The 12,260-nt window shown below is 39.1% G+C and overlaps 2 protein-coding genes across 4 annotated transcripts in view; both read right to left on the minus strand.

Annotated features, from left to right (window-relative positions):
• The window catches only part of Tmx3 (Thioredoxin-related transmembrane protein 3), a 2,956-nt gene extending 1,202 nt beyond the window's left edge, over positions 1-1,754 (minus strand). Inside the window, exons 1-5 of the mRNA XM_018453575.1 lie at positions 1,485-1,754; positions 947-995; positions 846-885; positions 357-520; positions 66-287 (exon numbers count right to left, since the gene is read on the minus strand). Coding sequence (XP_018309077.1) covers positions 66-287; positions 357-520; positions 846-885; positions 947-995; positions 1,485-1,527 — 518 coding nt within the window. The 5' untranslated portion in view covers positions 1,528-1,754. The remainder of the gene's footprint in view (positions 1-65; positions 288-356; positions 521-845; positions 886-946; positions 996-1,484) is intronic.
• Positions 1,755-2,284: 530 nt separating this feature from the next.
• Atg2 (Autophagy-related 2) lies at positions 2,285-12,078 on the minus strand. Of its 3 annotated transcripts, none has more exons than XM_018453571.1 (16): positions 11,624-12,078; positions 10,254-10,566; positions 9,873-10,183; positions 9,607-9,789; positions 9,231-9,455; positions 8,688-9,160; positions 8,316-8,618; positions 8,041-8,158; positions 7,813-7,913; positions 7,250-7,753; positions 6,888-7,166; positions 5,106-6,824; positions 4,242-5,006; positions 3,887-4,161; positions 3,440-3,741; positions 2,285-3,112 (listed from the first exon to the last, which is right to left on the minus strand). In XM_018453571.1, the coding sequence occupies exons 1-16, from the start codon at positions 11,792-11,794 to the stop codon at positions 2,876-2,878; spliced, it is 6,279 nt and encodes a 2,092-aa protein (XP_018309073.1). In that variant the 5' UTR covers positions 11,795-12,078; the 3' UTR covers positions 2,285-2,875. The 3 variants fall into 3 exon arrangements, with proteins under 3 accessions (XP_018309073.1, XP_018309072.1, XP_018309074.1); XM_018453570.1 differs by having other exon boundaries at positions 7,238-7,753; XM_018453572.1 differs by having other exon boundaries at positions 7,238-7,753; positions 11,587-11,730.
• Positions 12,079-12,260: the final 182 nt, after the last annotated feature.

Raw genomic sequence — 12,260 nt, forward strand, 5'->3', positions numbered from 1 at the left:
CGCAATCTTGTAATAAAGTTCCTACATTCATTAAATGCAGACACATGAATTTGAATTTCAAACTACCTTCATAATATGTTACGAAATTGTGAAAACAATTTACCCATAAAGCTCCAGCTCTGTTTCCTACATATAAGAAATAGAGATCGTGTTCTTTCTTTATGATGTCGAAACTCTGTGTTTTTGTTATTTCCTGCACGGGAGGACCGCTTAATCTTAAAGCGAATTTCACTATTTCCTCTCTAGTTCTATCACCTTCGTACACATATTTCTGATCGCCCTTTAAACTGTAAGACGAAAACATTATTACATGCGAGCGTAATGTAACTAACTTGAAGAAAAGTCTGTATATTTACAATAAAATAGTAGGAAATCCTTTAATTTTGAACGTATTTGTTACACTGGCAAATCTAGTGCAATCCACTCGTCCCACTCGTATGGGCGTTGCGTGCAAGTGTTGAGCAACATGAGACCAGATCGGTTCCAATCTTTTGCAATGCGTACACCATGGTGCATACATCTGTAAAAAAAAAAACAAAAATAGTTGTGATACAAATGAGTGAGAAGAGCCATATTCGGACAAGTGAGTCTTGATGCTTAAGCATATTTTTATATGAATTTTTTACAGTTTCTAGTTCGAGCAAAACTGCGCACCGATTATTTATCGGTCTTGAGATACAAGTCAATGCAGTCCTAGACTGAGGCTGGAGTATGTAATATCAGATATTAAATTTATAGACAATTTAATATTACTGATGCTAATGAGCATCTTTAAAATACTCTAAACATTTTTTAAATAGTTAAATAGATATTTTCTAAAGAACGTAAAAGAGCATTAAACGTACCATAACTAGCCATTGTCCATCTTTGTGTATATCCAGAAATCTGCAAGAAATGCATTAAGTAATCATGCATGAACTTGGAGTAAAGTAGTAATGTCTCTTACCTATCACTCAGCTCAAATACACGCGACCCTGCCGTATGCGTCAGAATCGCTGAAAAAACTAAAATGTAATAATTAAACAACAAAAAGAGCTGGAGTAAAAATATTTCCTTCTGCACGTGCAATTACACAAAGATCATATCGACAGAATCAAATTGAATTTGTTTGTCAAGACATCACGAAGAACTTATTGAATTACGTCGTAAATACATATGCCATAAAAACAAAAATACAGTAATACAGTTCGTTACTTTACTATAGATAAGATCGCGCGAAACATTGCATGCTTAAGAATCCCAAGATGTGCCGATATCTTTTAAATTCTCTATACGCTGATACAATCCAATTACTTGGCATACAGAAGATTCGTGATAATCGAATCAAACGAACATCAAGCGAATCATCCGTTATTGATCGGCCAGTACACGAAATTACGGATATGGAAAATCATCGAGTCCAGATTGTGTAATGTATTGTTTCTTCCTCGCTATGCACCCAGGAGGAGAGCGTTCTGACATAGTCGACATCGACAGCCGCTTACCATAGAGAAGCGCAGCGAAAGAAACCCGCGTCAGGGAAACCATTCCGATCGTCGAATCGAGATGTCGAGGAACGAAAGTCGAGCTCCTTCATCTGATCGTACGGCAACGCGAACGAGACTGCATAATCGTCGCGACGCTCGCAAACAGACGTATAAACGGACGCCTCGCCTCGTCTGGCCTCGTCGTCCCTTTAACTCGTCACGCGGAACGATCGAGCGCTTTCTGTCGCATCTTCCCGACTGTCGCGCACGACCGCGCACGACGCGCCTCGGCACCCTCGACTTCGTCGCACCCATCGTTAATTCCGCTACTGGCCAGCCATCCCCCTCTCATACTTGCATCTCTCTCGCACTTTCCGTCTATAAATGGGATGAACGGAATGAGCGTATACTCGAACCTTAGAAAAAAAGAAGAAATATAAAATATCGAATAGATGCAAAGTGTCACGATGCAAACTAATCGGTCTTTAAAATTTGGAAGAAAATTGGACTTCTATTCCCTCCAATTTCAGCCTCACACACATATATAAATATATAAATGATATAAATTTTATATCATTTAGTGTGATGTACGTGCGTGCGTGCGTGCGTGCGTGTGTGTGTGAGGCTGAAATTGGAGGGAATAAAAGTCAATTTTCTTCCAAATGATTGTTATAAAAATTATATAAAATAACAATACGTTCTTTTATTGTATGTATAATTTTATTAATAAAAATCTTCGGATACACATATATCATTGGTATAAAACATTCACATGATCGAAACAAAAAAATATATATGTATATATAATGTATAGAGAAGGAATATATAGAAGCAATGTAATATATTCCTTTGCGGTATAGAGTTTAGCTATCTTTATATTCTACAAGTGTAACAAGTATTTTGTACAATTTTAACGAAATTAGCGACAATTCTTAACTAAGTGATTTATCATTAGATCTCTGCCAGATGCGTCGCACACTTTTCATATAATGTACAAAAAATGAATGGAACCGATCTGACTACGTCAACAATATAATATTTATAATTAGGACCCAATGGCGATTCTTCTCGTCTCTCGTCGTCTATCGACGATCCGTCTTTAGGTCTATCGTTTCTTTGCATTCATTTCTGATCCTTTGATTCTTTCGAGGCCTAATCGCACAGACCACGCGATAATAATTCGCATAGATCTAGTGAGAATAATCACAATATCGCCAAACGTAACGCAAACGTATGGCACTCTTATTCCATACTTAATATTCTTTTTCCATACATATATATATGTCATGAATATGTTACAATAAAAAGTGGCTCGGCCTAACTGGCTGCGATCGAAAAGCGTTGTTTGAGCGAAATTGACTAATGATCCGATAACGATTTAACAATTTTCCCATTTTGTATCGATGGGATTAACACGTATCGGAATCTTGCCGCCACTTTTGTACCGCCTCTCGACGTGCATCGGGTACTAACGATGATCGCATGCCACCCAACACGTTGCTCGTCGCCTCGGTGGCCAAAATAATCGGTTTCACAACTGTCGGTGGAATTTGTCGCAATACACCGCCAACAGCACCGACAGTGCCCTTGTGCTCGTGTTCCTCACTCGCCACACGAACCAGTTGAGTCGCAGTCTCACCTAAACCCTGAATTATTAAACATTCTAGTTGTGATCATCATTTCTTTTATTCAAAATAGGAAAAAAGGCAGTAATGAGTTGTTTAAGCGAATAAAAAAAAGTTCTTGTGAATAGAGATAGGATGACATAAGTTTCGAAATATAAGATAAATTTAGAGCAAGTTAAAATAGCATAAATCTAGAGCAAATTCAGAAAAGCAGAATTAGTTGTATAATCCCAATAGAAACGAGATAAAGATAAATAATACAAATAAATAAAATAATTTTTCAACTATCATTATAGATATAAAACACAAAAATGCATCATTTAATGTGTCGTATTATATTGGATTCACCTCTTTGACTAATGTGTAAGCGTTAGCCACCCCTTCTCGAATATCCAATGGTTGACTATATCTCTTTCGACGACCCTTCTGCCCTTTGTTCTTACATCTAACACTGGGACCAGGACTAACTATGTCGTACGCAGTCTCGGCTGTAGTCTGTAACGCCTGCACTATTCTACATGTCAATTCCAACGCAGCCATTGCAGTACATGTTGTAAAACTATTTGCTCCGCGTTGTAATCCGCGGACAATTCTCCCATCTCTCTGATACTGTTCGATTGGTAACCAAAATAGATCGCGTATTCCTTGAACTACAAGAGTGCAAGCAAATATTATAGTCAGGTGTATTTTGTCATTTAGGATTAGCATGCAAAGGATGTTCAGTTTGATACAGTTTAAAAAATAACATCGCGTTTGATTTCCAAACGAAAGATCAAGATCAACTTATACACTCACACAGCTGTACTACAGAATACATCGGGCCCACGCCACCAAGTAAACTCGGGAGTTGATTCTTCTTGATATCTTGCAACCATTCCGAAACTAGATATGTAAAAAGTTTGTCGTAACCCAACAATCCGTGCCTATACGATAATCTCTTCAGTCTTAATTCAGAACAGTTCAGTTCCGCCAAGCCCATCAATAGACCTGCCAACGGTCCATGAGTAAAATCCATACGTTTTCCGTGATAATCCAATCTAATGAGAACTTCTGGACCGAATACAATATTTCTAAAGACAATTTTAAATCGTTAATACTCTCCACGCAATTTCTATTCAATAATAATAATAAAAATTTTTCAATCACGCACCTAAAGTATATCGGTTGACTATCATCGTGGACTTGGTGGATAGTCTTTGTTTTAATTTTTTTCTCTCTGAATGTCAGTTCATCTTCCAAGAGTATCAACAGATTCTGATCAATGATATTATTCTGCGACATATTCATCATCGCGTCATTCATCACCGCATCATCATTCACGCTCATAATGGGCGGATGATGCGTAGGTGTTCCTTGTTTCGATACGGGGGTGGATTGCGAGCTATTAGGTGTGCTAGAGCTTTCTTGATTTCGCTTCGATCCACCGCCTAATTCGTTAAAAAATTGTATTAAGAACAGTAGGCTATCTTGGTCTATGTTCAGTCGCAGTGGCAGTAGACTAAGTTTCAAACAACATTCTTGGGCACTTAATCTGGGATCCGGTCTTACGTGAACTGCCTTCATGGTAAACATAATAGAGTGAGACTGCCTTGGTTTCGCTTCGCTGCTATATTGATAAAGAAATTTGTTTATGTGCGACGACGCCAGTCTATCCCTTACTTCAATCTCGTGCACCAGTAGCACCTGCCTGGACGCTTCCCGGGTATTCTCCGGATAGACCTCGTGCTGAAAGCGAACCTTGCTCAATTGCAGTTCCATCAGCACGTCGTGCCGCCGACCCGGGCCACCTAGTGTATGCCAATCGATCAATGATTCGTTGCTTCTCGTTGCACGCGGCGAATTTGGCACGCTGCCAAAGTGTACTTCGTTCGGACTAGACTTATTGAAGCCTACTGCACCTACAGCTGATCTACTTCTATAGGACAAAGATAGAAAAGAGAAAGAGAGAATATAATCTATATTTGTAGAGTTGTACAGGCATTTGTTTTTAATAATTTAACTTTGAATTTCATACCTTCCATGCATAATATTGTTGCGAATGTTATCATTGATGATCACGTGCTTTGCAGATTGTGGTTGAGAACTATCGAAATCATTGCCACCATACATGTGCCATATCAACGTCATTTCGCAAAGAGTGTATTTCAATACTGGTGCAGGATAATTAGGTGGAGTCTGCAATAAATCGGTTTTGCCGACCGGCACAGAAAAGTGATTATCCACTACCCTCAATGGTTCTTGGCATAACGATCGAACCTCAGGTACTCCATAGCGTGGTATTATTCCTGTACCAGCTTCCTCTCCCAAGATACAAAATTCATCATCGTCATCATCGTCTTCCACACTGCATGCAATCGTTTTATTGCATTCTTGCGTATTTTTTCGCGTTTCTGCTTCTCGCGTAGTAGCACATGAATCATCAGGAAAGAAGAACTCAACCCGATTTTCGGTCATTGGTATCTTCTCGCTTTCGTTACCACTCTGGGTTGTCGTCCCTTTTACAGTTTCTTCCAATGCATCCTCCATTAGACTGTAGACTCGCTCTACTTGACTCCTGCTGAGAGTGTTAATACTCTCGACACCAAGAAGATTTTCCTCATATCTCGTAGATGCCGGTGGTACGGTGGGAATACTTTCAGTACTGCTGTTGATTGTGCTATTCGGTTGCTGCAAATCACCATCGTTGGCAATGTAAGTCAGTAGTTGCATGAGAGCGCGACCAGAATCCGAGCACGTGCGTACATGCAACACGTTGTTGCTTGCCCGGAGATCAACCCGTGGCACGCCACCATACATCCTCTCGTTTAGACGTAACGATAATTCGAACAGACCAAAATTCATCACACACACATAATCCCGTTTTAGATCTACCAATTTTTCACGCAGCTTGTCTGATATAAAGAGCGCGACATCCTCTGCGATAAAACGCAATGTTGACGTATTAGTCTGCGCTGTAATGTTGCTTGACACGCTGAAATTACCGAGAGTTACAACGGACTTTAGAGGTAGATGAAGTGGCCTATAATCGATCGCGCAGTCCCACAGATGCAAATGCAGCTCAGTCAAAACGCCCGGTGGTGTATAACCGGCGACGGGATGATCTGCCACGTCCAGGCAATCCATCAATTCCGTGAACCACGAAGTAGCGGCGGAACACATTCGGTGCCTCAATGTAGCATTGCTTATACCTATCGCAACTCGGAAAGTCTTTATACGGTGCGTCTGATGAGCCGCTTGTACTCTCACTGCGACTGTCACCATGTCCTTATCGTTAGGATTCGCTGCTATATTACTACCGGATGTGCTGCGGTATATCGTTCTCTCACAATATCGTGGCCTAACGCTATTGATACATCTCAATGGTGGTGTCTGCGATGGGCTTGTCGTCAGACCACAATGATCCAGTGATACATTCCTCATCATAGTGCAAGCATAGCTCAGATTAGCATTCCCCTTGTACGCTGTCACTGAAAATATCGTGGCATCCTCTAGTCTTATGATCAATTCTCCTTGTTGCCCAGGTATAACGTTACGCATAGAGTCACGTACGGGAGTATACATAGACAGGAGACCCTGATTGATGCTTAGAGTTATTGCCAATTTGCTCTGTGCTTTCCTAGAAGACATTCGTGCCTCTTTGTGACTCTTCTCGTTCGTTGTAGAATGGAATATACCTTCCTCGTCCGAATCAGAGTCGGAATTATATTGAATCCCGCTTTTACACATGCTGAATCTGTAAATGATACATAGATTAGTGATATTTCAGAATTTTACAGAATGCTTTAGAATAGATTACTTGGGATAAGTAGACTCTTGTAAGAGAGTAGATGCCAGGTCGAGGCCAATGTGACTTTCCATATGAGTGGTATACTTGGGCCTGGGCGCAGATGGTTCCCATAAGAACAAATCAGTGTTGAATCGATTGTACAGTTGTTCGTAAATGCGTTTAGACGGTATCTGGACGGAAGCACAAGGTAAATTGATTTCCAATTGTAATCTAGAACCATGTATGCCTTCGTCGATAAACTCCAACATTTCTTGTCGATTGCCAGGTATAATTAGTTCCTCACCGTCACTATTAAAATGTTAAAAAAGATTTTCAATTGCGAATCAAACATTTATTTAAAAAAAAAGTGAGTCACTCACCTTTGTTCGTACTTTTTACCGTGTTCGTTGTTCTGATTGTGAGATTTTGAATGAACTGTGTCGGATTCACGCATGATTCGTCTAGAGGTGAACGGGGAAGGCGCATGTTTTGGAGTTTTCTCCAAGGTATCGTCTAAAATCCGTTTATCATTCTCTATTTCTTCTTCAGAACTATCCTCCAATGGAGCACCAAGACGTTCTGGATACATAATAACCACTACTCTCGCCCAACCAAGATCGTCGTTGACTTGCTGACCCGACGCGGCAGCATCGTTCTTCTCGTCGGCTGTAGCTAGACCGATTTCGATTGGCGTATCACCCTCGGTTTCTATGTACAATAACGATAGCCGCCGACATTGCAGTTCATGCCTAGCTAAATAATGAGATCGGCTGTCCACAGTGGAGTGAACTTGTGCGTCTGTCATTTGCACCACCATATAATCAGATCTCACAGATCTCTTCCACCATGGCGCACGACTCATATCGTGCAATGGTCTTAAATCTGGTACGGGAAATCTAAATAAAAAAAAGAGATAATATATACATGAAGTACTATTGTCTGATATAGCATATACCTCAATTTAATTATACACGATGACGAAGAGATTTTAACATCTACTCTAGAATCTGGCAGTGTTGTACTGTCCACAGCTTGATCAAATAATGTCTGTTGATTCTGTAAGATGTCATAATTACTAATATTCTGTCGATTGAAATAGTAATAATTTTCGTCGAATAGAACTAAAAAATGTCATAAATATTAAAAATCATATCTGTACAGAGGATTTGTTAATTACACTTACAGCATCTCTAGCATTTATTACAGTATTGTAAGTACATATTCGCTGCGGATTAAGAATAGCAGATATCCTATCTACAATAGTAATGTCTACTTCGCCTCTGCAGGGTTCTAGTTGAATGCTGAAAAGTGAAAACGGTATTAAAATAATTTACTCGTAATTCATCGATAAAATTGATTAATATCGTTTTAATAATTTCAAATAGTTTATAAGCAATTTTAGATATTGAATGAAATATTTAAATTGCTACATTGCTTAATTTAAAGATAAATATTTACTCGAACTCTGTGCGTGGATGTGCAAATTTCGTCATGTGAGTATGTCGAACAGCCTTTTGTGTATATTTAAATCTCATTCTAAAATCGGTTTTGTTGGAAAATCCGATATTAGTTGTATTCCCTTTTGTAAACGCTAATAGCTCAACAAATTCCATCGATGGTGTTCTATATGAGATAGGGTTGTTAGAATCAACCAAACATTCCACAACTTCCAAACAAGCTAAAGTCAAACTTCCTGATATCGCGGAGAACTGATTAGTAGTCTTTTCACTGCCCTCGATTACTAGTGGTGCAGCTAGTAATCTATAATCAATCGGGATTTTTAGTTAACAGCCTGTAAATACTAAGATCAGTTCGTCTTTAATAATGTACCTAATATGACTAAGTCGACAAGCCTCTGTGAGTAATTTTGACGCTGTATCAAAATCTTTACTTCCATAGCCGCCCATAGCAAACGTTCCTAATTGCCTGAAAAATTCCTTCGCCGCGTTTCTCATCTGTCTTATACTGCTAGAAGTTAGACCGAGTTGTTCCACGCATGGCGTCAGTATATCTTCGTGCAATAGAACTAGAGCGACAGAAGACACCCTTATGTGAAATTGGGTAGTCTCGGCGGACGTGTCGTTGTCTATGTTGTGTCTGTGTCTATTATGTCTTGGCAGATTCGTTGCAGAACTTTTTGAACTAATGCTGCTGATTGATATGCTGCCCTCCATACTGAAATTATTGCTCGTGATCGAATCACACATCGATGAAGATCCCGCTAATTTCATTGGTAGAAATTCGTCCTCGTTATCAGATTCGTCCACAGATCCAGTAGACCATCCTTGAGCGTATCGTAGATCCTATGATAAAACATAATATTTTTGTTGTACAAACATAGGAATGTATCAAAGTATCAATAAATTAACGTACTGTGGTCTTCAAATCTTGCATAGGATGTGTTTGATGAATAAGCTCACGTTCTATACGATTGAAATCACTGCTAGCCATAGGTTTTTCCGTGTATCTTCTTGGAACAACATTACTGACATCTTCTAGATCTGGAGATGCTAGGCCATGCGCTAATTCTAGTAAAGCATGAAGCTGCCTAGGACTCAGGAACAAAGTGAGCGATCCTAGAGTAATTTCCAGTTCTACCTGAAATATATATTTCTTCATTTTAAAAGAAGAGAAATATCTGGATAGAAAAAATATTATATTTTAGAATAAATGCAATATTTTTTTAATAGAGTGATTAGAACTATATATAATATCGTGAGTTTAAAACGTGAATTTACGTTTACTTCACCTTTGGTCCCGATATTCCTTCTCCTTGTTTCATTTTTAATCTCACTTCTTGTCTACCTGCTAGCTTAGCAAACATAATAGGATTTGATTCGTTCGAGTTGTTGACAGCATTTCCATCTGGAGGAGTGTGCAGAATGCTCTGTGTAGGAGACATTTGTGCGGAGGTAAATAGACTGTCCGAGTTCTGTTGATACAGGAAGAAAAAAAATAAAATTTTGAAAATTGTTTCTCTTCTCTATTATAATATCAACTAAAACAGACCTTTACCTTAGAATCGGGAGTAGAACACGTACTAGCCAACATACTTCTAGAAAACGTTCTCGCGTGCGAGGGAAATTCATCAGTATGAAAAGTTACTCCCTCCATGTAAAAACGCTTAGTGGAGAACGCTGAAATGATGTAACCTTTCGTCGATTCATTGGGATCCAGAGATGTATTACTAGGATCTAATCCAGCCTCGTCAGAATATTCAAGATTTTGTATCCATACTTCGATTGCTACTCCCGTGGAAGAATTCAAAGGTACGTGTTCCAAACGTATCACAGTATCGATAAATCTCACTTTGACCCTAGATAAAACTGAGAGATATATGAATGATAAAAAAGCTAGCTTTGGATTTAAAAGTACAATGTAAGTCAAGTATCATACTTGAATCTATAGTCTGTGCAAATAGTTCCACTGCCTCTAAGGGTTGAGCATTTCCTGCATTGGCTGCGTCTTGTTGCAAACACTCCTGAGCGAGTTGCATACTGGACGTCATGGAACTCCACATAGATTCGAACATCGATGTTCCCGTTTCGATTCTTTGTCGTGGTTGTACCGTAAGTCTGAGACCCTTGACTTCTACATAACTTGCTTGACTAAGTAATGCCGACCATGGTATGCTAAGAGATATCTCCATTATAAAACCGTCAACGAATTCCAATGGAAGATGTTGTTGTTCCCCCATCTCATTGAGTGCCTGTGACAATAAATGTTTCCTTTTATAGAAATATTTCTCAACTATACATACTGAATTAAAAAACAAATAATTGATACACAAATGAACAGTCATTATTTAGAATACAAATAAAAAAAAAACTTGGTTAGGTGGCATAAGCTATGAAATTTTGTACGCTAAGCAAAAAAATTTTTTTGCAAGTAAAAAAAATCGACATTCCTATTCTGTGAGTAAAGGAATAATTCAATCGCGTTTGGAAATAGAAGCCGAAGAAATAGAGCCTGTATAAATTAGCATTTATTAACATCCAGAATGATGTTTACCGATGACTCGCGCTATGCTGCGTTTTATTAATTTACACACAAGTTGCAACTAACTGTGCTTAACACAATTCATTATAATTATTGCTTCAATAATCAGTTAATGCATAATCAATATTTATTATTTACCTATTAACAAAACGAAAAAAAAAAATAAAAATCCTAAGACCAAATGTCAAAATTTATACAATCAAAAAAATAAAATAAGATAGATAAATGTATAATATGGCATTTGTTAAAAAATATAATAAATAAATACAAAAATCAAATTAATTAAGGTATTATTTCAACATGTGCTATTTATTAGTTTTTACATAGATATTTATCAACTTAACACACACGCGTACATATAACGTATGTATGCGTGCGCGCGCGCGCGCGCGCGGAATTAATTCTGTAATTATTCTTTCTAAATTAACTGTTATAAACTAATCTATCTTTATTCTGTCATATTTTATATCCATTACAAAATATAATAAAAACTGCGATTAATCATCACATCATTAAGTATGCAGTATTTTGCGAAGTATTTAAATCCCGATCAGCTATTTGATTTGCGGGCAACGCGAATACGAGATATTCACGCATCGATGTAAATATTTAATCTCTAATATTCTAAGAGACAAGAACATGCGATGTTTACTGAGTATGCGATCGGGCGATGCGATATTATCTTTATAGAATTTAGTTAATAAAAAAGGAAGAAAGAAAGGAATTGTACAATCGATCCCCGAGACAAAGAAAAGTACATTGCGTACTTGCACATCGAGACTGACGTTGACGACGCGTCCCGTGCCATTGTATAGATCGACGGTCAATTGATCCAACGTGAGCTCCTCGAGGAATTGGCCGAGGTAACGCTGCAGCAAGTATCTGCAAGCCCTCTTCTTGATGTCCGCCGACCAACCAAGCCAAGACATTTTGCTCATCGCCTCGCGGAGTCAGTCTGCGCGATCTACTCCAAAAATTCTAGCGTGTCGCGTCTGTAATAGGGTATCATCTCGTCATGCCAGGCACGTTGTCGCAAGGCATATCTCGACGTCGAACAAACGTGTTTAACAGCGTGGCGAAACGTGGTCCAACGTCTACACAAGTGAATCGCAGCTTCCAACACGCGCACCATTCGCGTCCATGACGCTTGGCACAACACAGTGCAATACAGCCTGCCGAAGTGCCGAGAGCGCCGAGGCTATCGAATGTCGATTTGTCGATTGAGATCGCACGGATCGCGCCGTCGCCGCTGCCGTCCGATGATTTCAGACAATTTCAGATGGTTCTCTGTTCAATGGCCCAATCAGCCCAATGTTTTCGTCGCGTTCATCGCACACCAGACGTCGCGATTGACGATGTTCTCAATCGGAGATTGAAGCTGGAAACACAATGGGCACAGGCAAT

The sequence above is a fragment of the Mycetomoellerius zeteki genome, unplaced genomic scaffold, assembly GCF_001594055.1.
Source record: "Mycetomoellerius zeteki isolate Tzet28-1 unplaced genomic scaffold, Tzet1.0 scaffold39, whole genome shotgun sequence".
NCBI lineage: Eukaryota > Metazoa > Arthropoda > Insecta > Hymenoptera > Formicidae > Mycetomoellerius > Mycetomoellerius zeteki.